This window comes from Nannobrachium achirus, assembly GCF_963921795.1.
Source record: "Nannobrachium achirus genome assembly, chromosome: 15".
NCBI lineage: Eukaryota > Metazoa > Chordata > Actinopteri > Myctophiformes > Myctophidae > Nannobrachium > Nannobrachium achirus.
The window spans coordinates 37,137,045-37,159,236 of NC_137822.1; the positions used below are offsets into that span (position 1 = coordinate 37,137,045).

A 22,192-nucleotide genomic window follows, 5' to 3' on the forward strand; every position below is an offset into this window, starting at 1 on the left:
GGCCAATAGACCACACAAGGTTTCCATTTGGATCCTAGCCATCATTTATTTAGCTGCATGGGAACGCCCTGGAACTCCCTCAAGGACCCCTGGGGGTCCCCGGACCCCACTTTGAGAAACACTGATGTTATAAACATAGAAATATTTTATTAACACAGAAATATGATATAAATGACCGGTAACCAGAATTAGGCCTATTTCACAAACCCATCATTCTTCCAAGGCTTATTTCATAAAACCAGAAATATTTTAACATCATATTTTGACTATAATGGAAACTCCTGGGAATGTATTTGGGGGAGAAACTAAGAACAATAATAGATTTGGTTGATGAAAATGAGACTTCTCGTCTGGCACTTCAAAATATAACACTTCATATTCTTCATCTTTTGGGTTTTTTGATGGTTGGCTAACCAGCTTACAAGTGCATCACCCCACCTACTGGACTGGAGTGTGAAACCAGAGAAGAAAGAACCAACACTGATTCATTTGTAGACTAGGCTACTACACATTTTTCTTTAGTTTTTACTTTAGTGACCTTTTGTTTTCAATTTCAGTTTAGTTATATTTTATAAAGTGGGTTTGCTAGTTTAGCTTCGTTTTCTATTTTGTGAAAATGCTCAGTTTTAATGATGTTGTATGTTTGTCACAGGAAGCAAAGTGAAACACCTGACAACATAAATATGGACATATCAATTTTATTACATGAAGTCAAAGAAACCAAGCTTTATGTGTTACCTACTGTACATGTTATAGTAATAATTTTCATTAACTCCATTCATTAACTCCTCCACATTTTTATCAACATTAAAGGGTTAGGGTTAGTTGTCTAACCATGGCATATGATTGTCCAGCATATTAACATTCAACATTAAATATTGTATTTTCATACAGGCTACAGCTAACTATACATTACATACACATACTGTAGAAAACTAAAGGTGCCGATTGGAACCTAAACTTGTTCTTCAAAGTGATTTTGTAGATCGTCTATTTTCTGAGAATGTTCGCCTAAAACATTTCCAGAATTGGGATACAAGGGTTTAAGTAGTTAAAGGACCACTTCACCTCTGGGACAACCAAGATCTTATTTTATTGTTGTTTGGGACAAGATCAACACAATCCTGAGTTATTTTTTGTGTTCAATCTGTGTTTTTAGATATTTTAGTATTTCAGCATGCTACAACTGGTCACAATCGGCAGATGACGTCACAATCGGCAGCAAATCTGAACAGCCTGTTTTTAGAACCCGTGGGATACTTTTAACCTTCGCCTTCTCAAAACCAGAGAAAGACACATCGGTCAGAAATGGGACTTTGTGAGGATAGAAGGTGCTAGTGGGACCCCAAAAAAAGGTTTTAAAATAGGAAAAGTGAAATTTCATGGTGTATCACCTTTAAGACGCTCACACGACTTTGGACTTTTCCAGCCAATCCACAACTTTCCAACATCCGATCGTGCATTGCGCAGAAGGCAAGCAGCAACGCTACGTGAGCTTGTATGTCTGCTGTTAACCGGAAGTGTCCCACAGATTAATGCTACAGTAAAGTCTTGCGGAAACAGGTGGATAGGGACGAGCTGTAATTGATTAAGCCCCGCCCCCTCTGTATTTCTATTGGCTGGGCTTTAAACAGCCATAACTCCAGTTCACAGCATGGTACCATCTTGAAACTTTGTGTCTGGACTTAAACGGCCAATAGGGACTTATTACCTAAGCCCCGCCCCTATCTTCCTATTAGGTGAGCTTTAAACAGCTATAACTCCAGTTTGCAGCATGGCACCGTCTCGAAACTCGCTGTGTGTACTTAGACAGCCAATGGGAATGAGCTGTAATTGCTGAAGCCCCGTCCCCTCTCTTCCTATTGGCTGGGCTTTAAAAAGCCCGCCAAACAGGAAGTGACCCCTCTTCTGGTTGGTCGATACTTGATTGTTCCTTTTTTCGGCTTTAACTCATCAACCGTTTGTCGTACAAACTTGTGGGTGGTGTCATTTGACTTGATTAAGAGCCCTTCACCTTAATTGGTTTAACTTAGCCTTGCTTCCTCTTCTGATTGGCCTAAACTTTGTTTGGCTATAACTCATCAACCGTTTGTCGTACAAGCTTGTGGGTGGTGTCATGTGACTTGTTTCAGAGTTCTTCAGCTTAATTGGTTAAACTTTGCCCCGCCCCCTCTTCTGATTGGCCGAAACTTTATTTGGCTATAACTCATCCACCGTTTGTCGTACAAGCTTGTGGGTGGTGTAGTTTGACTTGTTCCAGAGTTCTTCACCTTAATTGGTTTAACTTAGCTCCACCCCCTCTTCTGATTGGACGAAACTTTATTTGGCTATAACTCATCAACCGTTTGTCGTACAAGCTTGTGGGTGGTGTAGTTTGACTTGTTCCAGAGTTCTTCACCTTAATTGGTTTAACTTAGCTCCACCCCCTCTTCTGATTGTCCAAAACTTTATTTGGCTATAACTCATCAACCGTTTGTCGTACAAGCTACTGGGTGGTGTCATTTGACTTGTTTCAGAGTTCTTCACCTTAATTAGTTTAACTTAGCTCCGCCCCCTCTTCTGATTGGCTGAAACTTTATTTGGCTATAACTCATCAACCGTTTGTCGTACAAGCTTGTGGGTGGTGTCATGTGACTTGTTTCAGAGTTCTTCAGCTGAATTTGTTAAACTTCGCCCCGCCCCCTCTTATGATTGGCCAAAACTTTATTTGGCTATAACTCGTCAACCGTTTGTCATACAAACTTGTGGCTAGTGTAATTTGATTTGTTTCAGAGTGCTTGGTTTAACTTAGCTCCGCCCCCTCTTCTGATTGGCCGAAACTTTATTTGGCTATAACTCATCAACCGTTTGTCGTACAAGCTTGTGGGTGGTGTAGTTTGACTTGTTCCAGAGTTCTTCACCTTAATTGGTTTAACTTAGCTCCACCCCCTCTTCTGATTGGCTGAAACTTTATTTGGCTATAACTCATCAACCGTTTGTCGTACACGCTACTGGGTGGTGTCATTTGACTTGTTTCAGAGTTCTTCACCTTAATTGGTTTAACTTAGCTCTGCCCCCTCTTCTGATTGGCCGAAACTTTATTTGGCTATAACTCATCAACCGTTTGTCGTACAAGCTTGTGGGTGGGGTCACGTGACTTGTTTCAGAGTTCTTCAGCTTAATTGGTTAAACTTCACCTTGCCCCCTCTTATGATTGGCCAAAACTTTATTTGGCTATAACTCATCAACCGTTTGTCATACAAACTTGTGGCTAGTGTCATTTGATTTGTTTCAGAGTGCTTCACCTTAATCGGTTTAACTTAAAAAAATGGTAATGCTAATTTTGCAAAATATTAATGCTAAAGCTAAAATGCTAATGCTACAAATGATAATATCAATTTTCTATGTTGATTAAATGCATTTGTTTAAAAAAATCATATTGTTACTGTTGCTATGGCTTAGGGGTGCCTCGACCCATGATGGACTTCTTAGTGTTCCTCTCAGGTCTCAGCACGATGATATAACACTTTGGGCCAAACAGTGCCACCAATAGACCAAAACTAGACGCTAAAATAGCAAACACCTCCACTACATCTGCATATTTGCCTGGAGAGCTGATATATGCTGGGATGAAGGCTATCCACACGGCACAGAAGATCAACATGCTGAAAGTGATTAACTTGGCTTCGTTGAAGTTGTCTGGAAGATTCCTTGCCATGAATGCCAGGAGGAAGCTGAGGAGAGCCAGTAAACCAATATAACCCAACAACACACCAAAACCAACTGTTGACCCAACATCACACTCATAGACTATCTTATCACTGTGGTATTGTGTGTTTTTATAAGGAGTTGGTGAGGCAGCCACAAGCCAAGCTATGCAGATTATTAACTGGATGAAAGTAAGAAGCAGAACTGTTCCTCTCTGCTGCACAGCACCAAACCACTTCATAATGTCTGCTCCTCCAGGCTTGGAGGCCTTGAACACAGCCAACACCACCATAGTCTTTACCAATATACATGAAATACAAAGAACAAAACTGATTCCAAATGCTGCATGCCTCAGCTGGCAGGTCCACATTCTGGGACGACCAATGAACAGAAGAGAACACAAGAAACAGAGTTTGAGTGACATCAAAAGCTGGAAGCTGAGTTCTGAGTTGTTGGCGCGTACCATGGGTGTGCTTCGATAATAGATAAAGATTCCGAGGACAGTGGCACTGATAAGTGTGCCTAACAATGACATGGTTGTCAAGGAGATACCCAGGGCCTCATGGTAGGAGAGGAACTCCAGGATCTTAGGGACACATTGATCATGCTGGGGATTGGACCAGAAGTCCTCTGGACAACTGGTGCACTCTGTAGAGTCTAACAAAGAGGGCAAGATTAAAAGGACAGACGACAGTATCATGCTAAAGATAACCTGTTTTACATTTCGACATAATGTACACCTACCAGTCTCATTGCTGATCTCTCCGTCAGAGCAAGTAATGCAGTCAAAGCAGCAGACAGGTTCTCCTTTTCTTCTGGCCAGACGAGTTCCAGGGGAACAGCTCTCACTGCACACTGAGCGAGGAGGCTGCAGAGGAAACTGACAATGATCAATTTCACCAAAAATTAAAGGTGCAAGCAGCGATGACCGGGCCCTCGCATCTCTACCCACGTCACAAGGGGCAACAGCCAATCAGAAGAGGGGACGGGGCTAAGTTAGACCAATTAAAGTGAAGGACTCTTAATGAAGTCATATGACACCACCCACACGTCTGTACGACAAACGGTTCATGAGATATAGAGGCACTTCCTGTTTGGTGAAGGGCACTTCCTGTTTGGCGAAGTAAACGCCAATTAAGGTTAAGGACTCTTAATGAAGTCATATGACACCACCCACGCGTCTGTACGACAAACGGTTCATGAGATATAGAGGCACTTCCTGTTTGGTGAAGGGCACTTCCTGTTTGGCAAATGAAGCGCCAATTAAGGTTAAGGACTCTTAATCAAGTCATATGACACCACCCACGCGTCTGTACGACAAACGGTTCATGAGATATAGAGGCACTTCCTTTTTGGTAAAGGGCACTTCCTGTTTGGCGAAGGAAGCGCCAATTAAGGTTAAGGACTCTTAATCAAGTCATACGACACCACCCACGCGTCTGTACGACAAACGGTTCATGAGATATAGAGGCACTTCCTGTTTGGTTAACAGCACTTCTTGTTTGGCCAAGGAAGTTTGACGCTTCGCCACGCTGACACCGTTTCACGAAAACTCAAGATTTTTGATAACTTTTCATCGTTAAGTTGTCTTGTGTATGCCGAGCGAATCTAAAGTTGATCCGATCAACCCCCTAGCAGTAGTTCGTTAAAGTGCGACACGTGAAAACGGCCAAAAATACGCCAAAACGCCACTCAAAATGGCTGACTTCCTGTTTGGTTTCGGACATGGCGCCAAGAGACTTTTTTGTGAGTCCGGACATGATACAGGTGTGTACCGATTTTCGTACTTGTGAGTGAAACCGTATAGTGGGGCTGTTGCGTTGAAATTTTGTATGGGGCGCTGTTGCGCCATTAGGCCACGCCCCCTTATTTTTTTTTAATTACGTAATTTTTCGCCACTTGTGATGTGTGTGCAAAGTTGTGCAACTTTTGGAGTACGTTTGGCGCCTCAAAAACGCGATTCATTCGGCGGAAGAAGAAGAAGCGGAATAATAATCTTTGCAAATATAATAGGGTCCTCACACTACTGTGTGTGCTCGTTGCCATAGGGCCCAGGCCCGGCCCACAGACCTGGGAAGTCAGTCGAAATGGAAATGGATTCTGAAAAATGTGACTGATACGTCTTTGATCACACGACTGGCTCTTCAGAGTGATGCCATAGCAAAAGCGGTGCCGGAGATAAGAGTTAAATTACATTCACTTCATGAGCTCTACATTCGTTATTTTAGAGAGCTTTAAGATACCTTTTTGGATTCAAAGTTCCAGAAGATTCTGTCTTCATGAAGGATGAGTTTGTCGTCTCCGGAGGCTGTTCTCTTGACCACACCTACATAGTTAAGCTTTGTGCGTCCGTCAGGGAGCCACACCCAGTTCACGACATCATAGACTGGTAAAGAATTGTCACCATTCTCATCAAATGACACAGCTTCACCAAATGATGTGGTGAAGTTTATCTTTTCCAGGTAATACACAAGCTAGCAATGGTGATTAGAAAAATACATGGAGAGCAAGATAGAAAATAAATTAATAAATACATACAGTAGATACTCTCTCTCTCTATCTATACTATAATTTTGCGAATGTCTGAGTGAGTGTCTGTCTGTCTGTCTGAGTGTCTGAGTGTCTGTCACAGCGTTTCTCCTCAGTGGCTGGAGCAATTGATCTGAAATCGCATCACCATTAGCATATGAACACACCTGACACAACTGTGAAGCCCGTTTGTCACTTTCACAAATCATATGCTGTATATTAGCATTTTTATGGTGTAACTACTATCTATTCTGCATCTAGCATGAGGCATATCTATTCTGCATCTAGCATGGGGCAACATGTTTAACCAGCTCTGTGTGTGTGTGCGTGCGTGTGCGTGCGTGCGTGTGTGTGTGTGTGTGTGTGGGGGGGCGGGGGGGGGGGGGGGGGTGTTGGCTGGCCCTCTTTCAGATGTTGTCATGTAGATCGGTACAGATCTGTCCATTATCATCCGTGTGTCTGTGAGCAGATAATCTCCAACACAGTTGGAAAAATCGTCAGGAACCTTTGCACGCACACTCCCAGTGGAAAAAGAACCACGACCCAAAATCTTTCAAGTCGGCCTTAGAGCGCCACTATGAGACTGGTGGTGCTATAACAGTCCGATTTGAGAAATCTGGGGCAGAGCTTTTTTTTTAAATTTTTTTTCATTCTTTTGGCTTTTCTGCCTTCATTGATATAGTATACAGTGAAGATATAGACAGGAAACGGGTGTTAGAGAAGGGGATTGACATGCAGCAAAGGTCATCGGGATCGGGACTCGAACCGGCGACACGCTGTCAGGCATCATAGCTTATGTGGTATGCGCCTGGGCCACTAGGCCAGTGGGCGCCCCTGGGGAGAGGTTTTTACTTTACCCCTCCAAGAACTGTGCATTCGCAGTTTTGCGCTGATCGGTCCAACGGTGCCGGAGATTAGCTGTCCAAGGACGGACTGACACACAGACAGACAGAGGCGAAAACGTACTCTTGGCCGTGACTTCGGCCTGGCAGACACAATAAGTAATACATAATAATAAAAACAAGCCCTAGTAAACTGTGAAGACATATCCCACCTGCCATGGCTGTATTGCCTGCACACTGGCACAGCTGTGCCCAGTGAAAGGCCCTCTTCCTGGCACACATTGTAACATGTCATGGAGGGCATGGGCCAGAGCATAGACAGCCATGTATACACTATACTCCACCCTGAGATCAGACACATCCAGAAGGCTAGTTTTTACTGTTCCCAGGTCCTCTTGTCCAGTGCACACCCTTCCACCAGCATCCGCCCACTCTGACGGAAGTGGTGCAAATTTACACTGAAATGTGTGCTCCCAAAACTGCCTCACCTGGAAAAACATGATAAATGAATTTAAAAACATACGTTCCATGCATTATTTGCTTATCACTTACAAAGCCCTGCATGGGCTGGCCCATACTTATATGGGATATGCAGCCGTGAGTCAGGGCGCATCCACAACAGAATTAAAGTAGCTATGCATTTCGAGCTTGTAGATCTGGCACTTTTTCAATTGTTGAATTTATTTGTATCCTGAAAAGTAACAGTTTTGGACATAATGAGGTTCAGGGACGTGCAGAGAATGTTAGAGAGGCAGGGGCTGAACTTTCTAAAAGGGCCTTTTTGGTGAAAATATCGAAAATAGCAGACCTCCAAGCTCACAATGCGACGCGTCGCAGCGTTGTGAGCTTGGAGGTCGGCTATTTTCGGTGCTTTTCACACTGTTCTAAGCATAATCAAGTCAAAACTGGAGATGTGGCTTAACGGCATGGATTTCTACACAGAGAGGGCAATTCTTTCAACCTAATATGCTGCATTTAAGTTCAGGAGAGTTTGGACAAGGGCAATTTTCTTGAATGCTGTCTTCGGGTATGGCATGGAAAGAGGAATTGGAGCCCCAGCGCGTCCATGAACACAAACTATAACGAAAAATGCGTCACAGTGGCCCCGCTACGTCATGGTTTTACTACCCGGAAGAAGGGGTGAAAACACCTCATGCGCTGGGTGAGCAACTCAATGAAAGTGGACGGGGGGGGGGGGGGGGGGGGGGGGGATATCTGGTGTCCTCTCCATTCTTCTTATAACTCTATGGTACATACCAAGTTATTTTCATGTCTGTAGTCTGGGTCGTTGTCAGGATGTGTTCCTGACAGGAATTCCTTGAAGCCTGGTATGTCTCCATGGTGGAAGGCCAGGCTCAGAGTTCCTCTCAGGTAGGGCATGAAGCGAGGGTTCTGCAGTATGGGGGACGTGGTCCACCACTCACTGGCTATCCACTGCAGACTGGTTACATTCTGCTTTACCACCTGTTGAATGGATTGTGATCATAATACTGCATATATATGGCAAGTCTGTGGTTTTATAAATACCAATGAAAAGTATTACAAAGAGCTTGTGGCTCATTTATAACTGTAGTGGAGCAAGTTCTTTATTTTTTATTCCATTTCCTGAAAAGTAATGGTTTTAGATATAAAAGGCTTCCGCCAAACAGCGACAATAAAAACAGGATGTTTTCACTTCAACCTGTCATTTAGGTTCCTCATAATTATGAATCCCTAAATTAACATGTAGAGGTGCAACAGTTAAACGAACAGATCGAATTATTAAAAAATAAATACATTTTCATTTTACAAAAAAATATAGGTTTTTGGGGGGATTTTCCCATTCAAGTCAATAGAGAAAATTAATTCACTAATAAATTATTATAAATTAAATATATAATTTATGTATATAATGTATAATGTCCAAAACATTTTCATGATTGAAATTCAAACGCAGCAAAAGTACCAGATCGACACGATTGTGGATCTGCTACTTTTGATGCTTTCGTGTGACGCCGACACGCCGTAGTAAGACCAAGCAAGCTGCTCATTTACGAATAAAAATAAACAAACACACACACACACACACACACACACACACACACACACACACACACACACACACACACACACACACACACACACACACACACACACACACAAAGTTAAAATATGGAGATAGGAGGGTACTTTCTGCCCGATCCCAACCTCCTTCATGAGATTAATCATGGCGAAGGCGTATGCGAACACAACCACCACACGAGCTGTGGATCTTTTCATCACAGTGACGATCCTCTGCAGCTCTGCGGGGTCGTATCTCTCCAGCTCATAGGGCAGGAGCTCTGCGTAGGCCAGACAGCCCAGACCGGACTGAGCCAGGTCCGACTGGAAGGCCCGGGCGGTGTTACGGCCAGCGTCGTTGTCCATGAACAGCAGCCCTATCCAGGTCCACACGAACCGCTTGATAACCTGGAGGATAGCTCGCACCTGCTCGAATTGAAAGAGTGGCGGAAGAAGGAGTCCGAGACATTGATTTGTTAGCGGAGTAAAAGTCAAGTCACCTTCATTTGTAGGCCTATAGCACATTTAAAAAGAACAGTAGTTGACCCAAAGTGCTTTAGTTCTTTCCATAACAAACAGCATAAATAACATCAATGCATAAAAACAAATAGCAAATGCCACAAAGTAGAAGTACTCTTGTTACAAGTTAAAGAGGTGGTGCCATGATCCCCCCCCCCCCCCCCTATATAAAACATGATTATCAGGTATTATGATTATACTAGGAGGAAGATTTTTTCCAAAAAAGTATACAGAAAGAGTTAGAATTGGGTTTTTATGTGGCCACACCCCCAGTTCATTAAGTATGCCTGGATGGCATGGTGGGTGGTGACCCAGCTGATATAGCCACACCCCACAGTGTTGGGTGAATGGTAAATAGGGGAGGAGTTGATACTGTGACACACTTAGTATCTGTGTTTTTTAACTGACACTTTTCACCACAAGGTGGCAGCCTCCAAGAGAAAACAAACAAATACTAAGAGAATACATCATTTCTCAAAAAACAAAAAACACATAAGGGGGTCTAATGAACCTCCTAGGCACCACCTCTTTAAAGGTAATTTATTAAAACAAAAAAAAGTTTCACTTTTGTATACTGGTATGAAAACATACTTATAGAACTCAAAAGTACATTTATTCAGTTACTACTTTTTGTTATTTACAGTATTTATGTTTTATTTTATTGTTATGTATCTTTCCAAAATAGCAGATCTACAAGTGCACCATACTATTAGCCACACAACGGTGCAGTGTAAAAACAGTAGATAAAAAGACATGCCCAAAATAGGGATTGATTAATAATCAAATATTTAATTACTTACTACTTGTTACCCTATTTGATATAGTGACATATACATGTTTACCCTGAAGGGATCACTGGGCACAGTTCTGAAGAAGGATGGGAACTGAGTGCGGTCACTCAGACAGGAGCAGGTGGCGGCAAAACTTATCTGCAAGAAAGACACACATCTGTTCTGTAATATCATCTCTCGTTATTATCGTGATAAAAAACACTCACAATAATCGTATCGCGAATCGTACATTCATCATGAAATTGTCCTCTGTCATGCACTGGGTTCAATTCACTTTATTTTTGATGGAGATGGATATGGTACCACCACTTAAACCCTCTATAACTGGTAAAACCGACCTGTAAAAAAACATACTTTATACAGTATTTTTTTCACTCTCGACCAAAATCTCTTTGCCAAAAAATTGCTCTACAAGCTCACACTTGTAGATCGGCTATTTTTTGGCAAATGTTCCGCCCCAGGATACTCGATGTTATTTTGATTATAGCGATAATATCATAAATCGCAATTTCTTTGGTTACAATAATCGTGACACGAAATCTTCATATCGGCCCTACCACGTGTGCCTAAAACTGTAACATTTCAGGATTCAACAAAAAAAACCTACCTACAAGCTCAAAATGTGCCGCAATTGTGGATCTGCTACTTTTGATGCTTTTGTACGACGCTGAAGTATGAAGTAGTCTAGCACAATAACAAAAACCACAAAAAGATTAAATGGATATCTATATCATTCCCCCCGATATGATACTTGGAAGTAAATAATATGTTTTACATCTTTCAAATTGTAAAAAAGACAGTTATATTTAATTAAAGACAGGGTAAAGGCCCATTCCCACTGGGCCAGATAACAGATATCTGGAGATATTTCTCCAGATATTTTTCCATGCAAAGTGGATGGTAGATACAGATAAAAAAAACATTTGCCACAGATAAAAGTATCTGTGGCAAATATCTGTGGTAGACTTTTTTTTTATCTGTATCTACCATCCACTTTGCATGGAAAAATATCTGGAGAAATATCTCCAGATATCTGTTATCTGGCCCAGTGGGAATGGGCCTTAAGTCCTATGTTTTTGGTTAACATTGTGATTGTAATCATTGCTATAAAGTGTTTGTTCAGTAACTGGTCTCCCTCTCTCCTGCTCATTTTTAATTTCAGCCAGTGAGGAGAGAGTACCCGTTTATCAGTTCCAATTTTGTCTGCTCATCTCTTTGTCTCATCACATCCAATTTCACTTTAAATTGTTACCCTGTATCCTGGGTGAGTTCTCTCACCTGATCCAATTGGATTGTAATGGTATCCCGACCTGAAAATGCATTTTCAGTTTGCCAAAGAGCTGGAGAGACAAGGAGACAGAGCAAACACTAAATAGCAACGATAGAACTATATGTAATACTTATTTTGACAAAACAATATCACTTACCCGACCTTTAAGAAATACAAGCATTGTTGGAAGAAGTACCGGTATGACATGTTTTACTTAAGTAAAAGTAGCAAAACCGCAAAGTACTGGCAAATGGTAAAAGTACACGTTATGCAGAATGTCCCATTTCACAAGTTCAATAAGTATAAAACTTATTTTGAAAAGATTGCAGATCTACAAGCTCACAACGAGCTAAAAGTACAATATTTGCCTCTGAGATGTATGTGCTTGTAGATCGTCTATTTTCATCGTTTTTCAAAAATACAAACAAAAAAAGGAAGGTTTGGGACAACATACAAGGTATCTTTCTACCTGACAACGACGATATATCAAATTGGTTATCCGGTTAAAGAGGGTTACGGTACAGGACACTTACCTGGGGCACTCTGTACAGACCTAATATCCTAGAGATGGATATGGAGCCTGTGGAGCCTGGCGGACCCACCAGCCCCAGCACGGGAGGGGAGCCACCGCCGCAGCGCTCACCCAGCGGGAACCTCTTCTCTCTCCCCAGCAGGGACAGAGCGGCGCGGGACGCTCCGTACACGGGACAGCTGTCGTACAGGCTGTACCCCAGGGTCACGTTGGGCAGCAGGCCGGGGTCTCCGTTGATCTCGGTGACGGCGAAAGCCATGGCCTGGACGTACCTGAACCATTTGGGTTCAAATCTCAAACACACAGAATGTTACAGTTAATGTTATGGACGGGTAAACATTAAAGTGTTTAAAATATATATAGTGTATATATATATATATATATATATATATATACACATACAGTATATCAAGGCTCAAGGAGTTTTATTGTCATTGATTGATTGATTGAAGATTGATTGATTGTTTTTATTAGAAGGTTTGCTTAGGAAAAAGTAGTAGTTTCATGACAGTACTGTTCTGTTTGGTGGTGGCTTTCCTTATCCTGTTTGCTATGTAAAGCTCTCCATATAGAACACTTTAATTACAGATGTGACTACAATCACTACATATTTTAGGAGCAGAAGGGCAAAAGCCCGCTTGATCTAGACTTTCAGTATGAGTACAGACCGTGAAAGCGCGGCCTCATCATGATCCTTCTGGATTTTTGGGTTTTAAGCGGGAGGTGTCAGAACAGTTACCACAGAGATAACTGGTACAAGGTCAACTAATCCTAAAAGGAGATCCTAGTAAGCTTTACACAGAATCCCTTTATGTTTCTCGTGTAACATTGAAAGACAGACGGATAGAATACAGTACTATGCATAGGACTTTCCATTCAAGTACAGAACAAAATTTGTTACCCTGCTCCTGGTCAAGGCAGAATACAATAAATGACACCTAAACTCTACATAACATAGTACCGTGCAATACAGTGCAATAAAGCAATTGCACTGACACACTAAAATTGCACATGCCCATTAACAATTGTGCAATAGCAGTCAATAGCAGCATTAAAAAGCAACATTTAAAAACAGTTACGTATCACCGTTCAGTTTCATACTTCATATAGTGCCCAGAGTTCATGAGTAATCTCACAGATCACTAGTGCAATGAACACAGTTTCAATGTCTAGAGCTCATAGTTCTGACAGCTACAGGGAAGAAGCTTTTCTTTTAGCCAGGTGGTTCTGGCCTTAATGCTACGCAGCCTCCTGTCCGAGGGCAGGGGGTCGAACCGTCCGTGAGCAGGGTGAGTGGCATCTTTCATGATGCTGCATGGTATCCTTTTTCCTGCACCTGGTGTAAATGTCCATGATTCAGATGATTTATATTTATCTTTGTAGAAATGATAACAACATAAAGGAATACTATATGGTACTATTTTAAACATGAGACAGTGATATTTCCCCTCTAAAGTGCCAATATATTGCACTTTGAATGCATGAGTACTCCCCCCCCCCCCCCCCCCCTTTATTTTACTGCTGCTTTCTCTCTCCTTTTTATGTTTTGACTGCCTTTGCCTCTTTTTAATGTGTGCGCTGTTTTCTAATGTGACAAGCAACCTGTGTTACGGAGAACGGTATGTTGCTCCCACATACAGTATGCTGTATGCAGAGTGTGTAGCCTATTCGGGAGTAACAATAACATTGGAGGCCAGTACAGTCTAAACATTCAAAAGCAGCATAAGCGTGCTTTTCCATTTCCCAAGTATCCATCTTGAACCACCTGGAAAACACACTATGTCAGAACAATTCTTTTGTATACACGGGACATGGGTCATTCAACCCCCAATGTGGAAATGGAGGCCAGCATAAAATACAACGACTTTTCAGTGAAATGCCACTTTGGACATGTGTAACTTTGAGTTGCACACTACACACTGCCTGTTTTGACCCAAAAAATAAATCCATGTTAGACCCTTGAAAACACACAGCTACTCATTCAGAGAAATGCACCCTGAAAGATGGACCCTGAAAATGCACGCAGAAAATGCACCACTGCTCTCCTGGCTCAATATTGTATGTTTGATACTCACCGTCTGCAGGTGGGTTCGGGTGGCTTGGAGGTGAAATTGGACTCGGGATAGACAGGGCGGCGGATGGGAAAAACGCCGCCCAGAACAAAGTCCCCGTCCTTGTGCATTCTGTTGAGATTAAACTGTGCCAGTAACTCACAAGAAGAGGAAGACGAGGAAGACAAAGGAGAGAACAAAGAGAACAATATCAAGGTCATGTACAGGTATGAAAGCAGGTGTGTGTCTAGAGAAGCCCTCATGACTGTCCTCCTCTGTCTAACCCCCTTTCCCCCAAACCTGTGTCCAGTTGCTAAGTTTTATACCCAGTGCTGTGCCACCCCCTGTGACAACTTAGGCCTATGCCATTGCGTAATATTTCATAACACCCATCTGGGTGGTGGCAGAAGGAGGGGCAGGGAGTAAGTACCATAATAATTCATTAATAATTAGTGGTGCCTAATGTTTGCAGGGACGCATCTCTCATTTGTTTGCACCTGTTTGTGCTTACAATTTCAGTGTGTAGCAGACAGTGACCATCAGGCACATGCACACACACAGATATCAAAGGGAGCTTGATACCCTGCCTTTTTACCAGTCTGTAAGAAGTGCCCTCTCCAGACCTTGAATGCAGTGTTTAGTTAACTGTGATAAAAGAAATGCAAATGCCCTCTTTCCAAGCTGAACCTGAAGGGAGCATTCAAGGGAATCTCCTTTTCCATACTCAACATGAAAGCAGCTTCTTATGTTGAAAGAATTGCCCTCACTCTGTAGAAATCCATGCCGTTACGCCACATCTCCAGTATTGGCTTGATTGCTTAGTTCAGTTTGGTGTCACGCACAGAAAATAGCCGACCTCCAAAGCTCACAACGCTGTGAGCTTGGAGATCGGCTATTTTTGATATTTTCAACTAAAGTGACATTTTAGAAATGTCATCTCCTGCCTCTGTAACATTCTCTGCACCTCCCTGGTGGCCATGACCCACACACATACTGTATAGAGGCATAATGCTCTATCATGACGTCAATAAACTGTCAACTGGAATCAAAGGAAACAGCTGCAGATCAGGCCAAGTTTCAGCACGTGTCACACGTAACTAACATTACATTTCAGTAGTTTGGGATAATTATGACTTTCACTCCACTACATTTCAATGACAAATAATTGTACTTTTTACTCCACTACATTTCTAGGGAGGGTAAAAAGTCCCTATTTCAAATCCACAAGCTCACAACGTGTTGTATTGCATCGCGCTGTGAGCTTGTGGATCTGTTATCCTTTTGTCTCCCGCCAGGCTGAATGCGTGGCGAGGCTGTTTTACCCTATCTGTCCGTCTGTGGACACCGATCAACTGAATCTGTGCAGGAGCGTGTCGATATTTCGACATAACATTTGTTCTACGTCCCAGTATTTTGACGCGGGTGAAATGGTGAAATGCTAACCTGCAGGATGCTGGTGAGTAGAATGTTAAAGGGCCACTTCACCTCTGGGTCAACCAGATCTTATTTTATTGTTGTTTGGGACACGATTAACACAATCCTGAGGTCTTTTTTGTGTTCAATCTGTGTTTTTAGATATTTTTGTATTACAGCATGCAACAAACGGTCATATGATGCAAAATGCATCATATGACTGACCTGAACCTAACCCAAACCCTAAACCTAACCTCAGTAACCCTGACGCTGGTGAGTAACTAACCTGCCGACGCCCATAGTCGAAATAATGGGACGTAGAAATAGCGAGATTTCCCCAAACTGTGCACCCACACACCCCACACACCCTAGAATTTCTTTATATTACTCCGATTTTGTCCAAACATCCTGCAAATCGGTACACATTATCTCTATAGCCATGTGATCAAGACAGATCTGTCCGCTTTTTCATATTCCATCCTGATTGGCAAAGATTGACGTCTAAAGATTGCAGGAGTGGTTTGAACAAAATCCATCAATTCCACTCACCTCTACAGTATAATGACTGAATTCCGAACATTGCAGGCCTACAATAACCTACCTGGCTTGGCGTAGACCTACTGTATGCTCTAAGGCAGGGGTTCCCAAACGTTTTTGGCTCGGGGCACCCCTATAAATGTTTTTTTTTCATCCGAGGCACCCCTACATTATTATATTCCTAATTTTCACTCCCAGCACCTTATATTTATAGCAAATTTTAGTGATTATGTTGCGAGGAAAGTGAGATAATAGCCATTTTGGTTAGAACTGACCAAAAATAACTTTGTACTTCAAGTTTAAAATGATACTAAATACATTTTAAAATGTCCAAATACATTTCAAATATTATCAAATTATGTTGCGGCACTCCTGGACTGCCGTCTTTGAAAACCCCTGCTCTAAGGGGCACTTTTCCTAGTTAACATTGATCTTTGTTTTAATGGTTAGTAGTTGTACAATACATTATGTCCATACAGTATAAGGACTAGTGCAGGCCCGTACCCGCATGCCTGTTTCGCGCGCGCGCGCGCGCGCGTGTGTGTGTGTGTGTGCGTGTAGTTGTGTTGATGTTGTGGTACAGTACGTATGTGTTGTGTATATGTGTTTGATGTTGAATAACATACAGTTATGCTCTTCTTTGGGGACCTACCGGTATGATGCAACAGACATGAAAGACATCTTCCAGTGGGAACCGAGACAGAACACATGAGCAAGTGGAGTATTACGATGTCAGACGGGTTGTTTGTTGCTATAGATAACGTGGCTGAGGCGTGAGGGAAAACAAGGGTGAAGCCTAAGGCGTCTTCAACTAACCAGAGAGCTCTGCTTATTCCCTTATGACATACATGGGCAACAGGCGGCCCGGGGGCTACATGCGGCCCCCACCTTCGCTTAATGCGGCCCGCAGGTTAATACCGGATTAGTGATATATTATTGATTTCAGCTGTTACAATTCCAAACATGACCTGCTTTATTTCCATCAGTCTATATTAGTAGCTTAATGACTAGTTTAGTAGTATTAAAATATCTTTTTTTTATGTCCAATGTATTTGTATTTAAGTTCATAAATTTAACATGAGCCTATATAACAAAATGCGCTTGAAATTAAATCAAAATGTTACATTTCAGGATTCCAATTAAAAAATTACAAAAAATATTTCAGGATTCCAATTCAAAAGAAGCAAAAATAGGCGATCTACAAGCTCAGTTTTGAGCATGTAGATCTGCTATTTTTGCTTCTTTTGTATGAGATACTAGAATGACAAAGTAGGACGTAGCAATATGCAATGTGGCCCTCTGGAGTGATATGTGAAAATATAGTGGCCCTCTCCATCATCAAAGTTGCCCACCCCTGTCTTATGTTATCCTCAGTCTGACACAAACGCATACAAAATTGCTGTCGGGTGGAAACCATGAATGTCCAAAAAAAATATTTTTTTTTAATATTTCCTGGATTTTAGTGACCAGCCACTCAACACAGCAGGAGCCAGGCAACAAAGAGCCACTGTTTGTCCACAAGAAGGTTTACAGACCATGGTGTCTACTGAAGACAGACCCAGATAGATGGAACCCGGCAGCCTGAGCTGATCCTGTACAGTGCGTCTCCTGAAGAAGGACATCAGCAACTGTATCGGACTTGGCCAGATGGCTATCTAGCTATCTATCTATCTATCTATCTATCTATCTATCTAGATAGATAGATAGATAGATAGATAGATAGATAGATAGATAGATAGATAGATAGATAGATAGATAGATAGATAGATAGATGCTTTGCTGTCGCACAAGTAGGTCATACTGTATATGGCCACATGTGCACAAGGTGAAAGTTGGCACCTCAATACTGTGTCTGTCTGTGTCTCTGTGTTTACGCCCGTGGCCAATCACGGGCCACAGGCCATGGGTTCGTACTTCGTAGCCAATCTCTCCCAATCAGAGTGGGTTAAAGAGTGATATCATAACATGGGGGTATATATAGGGTTGGGACTCGTTAGGATTTTAACGATTCCGAGTCCTTAGCGATTCCCTCTTAACGATTCCGGTTCCTAACGGTTCTCTTAACGGTTCCAATATATATATTTTTTCATATTTTCTATCATCCATTATACAATTACATAATACACACAACTTAAACCATGGAAAATCAGCTTTATTAAATTACTGCACCCATTTCACTTGGCTTGAACACTGTTCGGTTAGGTAGTCTGGCTGTATGCATGAGTCCAACATGTTTTTTTTTAATGATTTTTTTCCCTAAATAAAACATGAACGATTGAGACCATTTAACAGTAGTTGTTTACATAAGCCTAATGGGCGTTCAAACAGTAGTTAGCAGTGATGTTAATAGGTTTTCAATGTAATGGGTCCCGGGTCCCAGAAAAGTTTTATGAGTCCTCAATAAAATGTGTTTGAGCGCTGTGAGCTTGTAGATCGGCTATTTTCAAAATGTTTGCCTATTTCTTATATTTATTTTACAATATGGCTTAGTTTGAACTTAGAACTAGGATTTCTAAATACACTAGGCTACAGATACCCATTTAATTATATTTATATCACTGGGACCCCAATTTATATTAAATGTTAAAATATTAGAGTAAAAATGGAACAGGTCCATTTGGTTCCATTTATTCACTGAGTTCTCTCTCTCTACGTCGTCCTCAGACGAGCCCTCCATCGTCGTTTCCAGTCATCTCGGTTCTCCATACATCTGGACAGCTCGTTTGTGCTTTCTGCTCCAGCATCTTTCTTTAGTACGTCCACGTAGGTAGGTGTGGGACGTCCCCTTGATCGGTGCCCGTGTGCTGGTTCCCACAGTACAAGCCTTTTGACTGGGAGTTCTTGGTGTCGATGGCAGTGTCCAGCTAGTCTCATCCTCCTGACTGTTATCTTCTCTGATACACTTGGCAGTTCCCCGTACAGACGCTTGTTGGTAATGTGCTCGTCCTGGTTGATGTTCAGCACCACCCTTAACATGTGGTGTGGAGTTACAGACCCATAAAGTTTCCAAAAGATTCCCTTTTACTTTGCTTATTAGCAATATAAAACGTTTTTATATTCAGCAAAATGTCAGTAATGGTATTGTCTGCCTCTCATTATTGTCAAGGAAGAAAGTACTGTATGTCGCTGCCTTGCTTAAGTTTCATCAAGGCAAAAAAAGCACCCTAAGACACACACCAAAGGTTTCACTTCACATGTGTGCGGGGGACGAGGAGGGGGAGCCACCGTTGCACAGAGTTACTTTCACTTTCAGCTTAGGACAAATGGCAGCTTTTAATCAATGCACAAGGATTTAAGGACAGACACCACGGTTTTGATTTGATCATTGCACAGTCAATTATGAAAATTAAAACGTCTCCATATTGCTTGGGAAGTCTACTTTGCAGAAAATCGCGGCCTTTGCGATTCGCTAATCGCTAGTGTTTTTCTTTTACCGCGATGCGGTGATGAGACCCGTTAAGAGAATCGGACCGGCAAAAATGATTGACCCGGTTCTGGACCCGCTATCATGGAACCGGGTCCTAAAAAGAACCGGTTTCGGGTCCCAACCCTAGGTATATATCAGGGCCACAAGATGGGCCCGTATATATAATAATAATAATATATAGAGCGGACTTCCTCAGTCAGTATTGTATACAAATATGTTTGAGTTGTTATTTTACTTTTAGGAAGTAATTGATGCTATGATGGTACAGGAGTTTTATGTTTCCGTGTCTCTTTTGCCTGTTCCTCCAGGCTCCTCCTGCGGAAAAGGGGAGTGTGAATTATGGGCATAGTTCCTATTGTCTCAATTCAATTGAGGTAAATTAGAAAAGGTTATAATTAGTCTTTCTCTACAACAGGGGGTCCCCAAATTATTTTGGGGGGTCCCCTGATGATTAACTTAATGTGCAACATTGTTTTCTCACTCAACAGTAAACATACTAACATACATTTTATGTGTAGAGGGTATCTGCACATTTCTAAAGTGACAATTTAAGGACTAAATGACAAATTAAACTTTGGCCAAATTGTCAAATATTTGAGGCAGAAATTGTGAAAATAGCCGATCTACATGCTCACAACACCGCGCAACATGAGGCGTTGTGAGGATGTAGATCTGCCATTTTCTTCTGAACCAGTGGGCCACATTACAAAAATGTTAAGGGGCCGCGGGCCAGTTGATAAAATGACATTATTTGATAACTTCTCTGTTTTATTTGCTTTATTTCCACATAAGACAAGTGCAATGTGCATGTATATTCTGTCAGTGACACAATTTGTAATCAAAGTAATTTACTAAATTTTGCTCTCCTTTTAATACTTCTGTGCAATTAGCATATTCCACACAAACATTAAAACAAACTAATGTACATTTGTCTGCTATTTTTCTGGGTTGATATCCGTCTGCCTGCTATCAAGAGGGATAACATCAAAGATGGCTGAGCACATCTCTCTTTCAATTGCTTCACAACGTTATTTATGACTTGGCCCACATTCAACACAAATGACTTTTTACAGAAAATAAACTTAGAAAATAGATACTTATGGCTAAGGAAAATCAAATAAAATCAAACAATCTAGCTACTTAAAATAGATAACACAGACTGTTGAGCTACCAAATGGCTATAATGATGCAGTTTTCGAGCTACAGTACATCTTTCATTCATTTGATTTCCTACAATGACGTTTTGGGTATGCTAATTAGTCAGACAGAGCCACCGGTAAAAAATAAAATTTAAAATAAAAGAAAATCGTTGAAAATCTGCAATTTCAAAGGCCGCTTTCAATATGTTTTGGCCATTATCTCGGGAACGCAAGGTCCAATCTGCTCAGTTTAAGGCTTGTTGGATGCGTGACTTCGAGGACATTAAGCTGGTGGGCCAGTCAAAATTGCGCCGCGGGCCGGAGTTTGAGTATCACTGCGCTATACCGTAGATTCAGTTGTCACAGCGGTGCCATGTCATTGTTCCAAAGTCTCGTTGTTCTGACGTCCCCGTATTTGTTTGGGGACAATATGCATAAGATAACTGAATTTGAGGTGGAATGTGAACACTAAAGCCCGTATCAGAGTCTACGGTGGAGACCTATCCACCGCAAATTTGAGGTGGAAAGCTTTCCACCTCAAGTCTCTATCTATCTATCTATCTATCTAAGTCAGAAAATAAGTGCAGGCCATCATAGTCACGGCCCACGGTGAAGTCCTTCACCCTGTCTAGACCGGTTCAGGTCGACCAATCAGTGAACGAGGTGTAGAGCCTGTCTGTCTGATAGTAAAAACAGAGAGATGTGTTGGGACTCACGGTGGAAAGCTCTCCACCGTGAGGAATGATGTAACGTTGTAGTTTCATGACTCAAAAAGACTCGAAAAGACTACACCGCGGTGTAAAGCCTTCCACCGCGGACCCGACTATGATACGGGCTTAAGGGGTTGGAAATTGCTATCCCTGTTTGACCCAAATGATGTCCATGTGTTCTAAGAATACATGTACCTGTGATTATACTGTAGGCCTTTTCCCATAAGTTGAGATGGCAAAGAAAGAAGCAGAAGTAAACATTCAACATACATTTCATGTTTATTGGATTTTTGCTCAATAGACCTAGAAATACTGTATATTTGACTTATGTTTGATGATGAAAATATATTATTGGACCTCTTATGTAGACATATATTCATATTATATGCATCTTTATTTTATGACATTTAGACTGGCGAACACTGTATATTTGACTATATTTGTTCATATCCTTGCACCATATTTACCAGTTTTATTGTTTACCATTTACCAACAGTTTACCATAAGAAATGTCACAGCTTGTCTCTGTGTGTGTGTGTGTGTGTGTGTGTGTGTGTGTGTGTGTGTGTGTGTGTGTGTGTGACTGTGTGTGTGTGTGTGTGTGTGTGTGTGTGTGTGTGTGTGTGTGTGTGTGTGTGTGTGTGTGTGTGTGTGTGTGTGTGTGTGTGTGTGTGTGTGTGTGTACAGATTTTTATGCCCATATAT

The 22,192-nt window shown here is 41.8% G+C and overlaps 1 protein-coding gene across 1 annotated transcript; it reads right to left on the minus strand.

The window, feature by feature from the left end:
• Window positions 1–3,430: 3,430 nt before the first annotated feature.
• LOC308299815 (extracellular calcium-sensing receptor-like) lies at window positions 3,431–19,187 on the minus strand (the record flags this gene model as incomplete). Its single annotated transcript, XM_080743600.1, has 9 exons — window positions 3,431–4,344; window positions 4,432–4,555; window positions 5,931–6,161; window positions 8,316–8,450; window positions 9,246–9,524; window positions 10,460–10,546; window positions 12,212–12,503; window positions 14,286–14,419; window positions 19,095–19,187. The coding sequence occupies 9 exons, from the start codon at window positions 19,185–19,187 to the stop codon at window positions 3,431–3,433; spliced, it is 2,289 nt and encodes a 762-aa protein (XP_080599726.1).
• Between the last annotated feature and the right edge of the window lie 3,005 nt (window positions 19,188–22,192).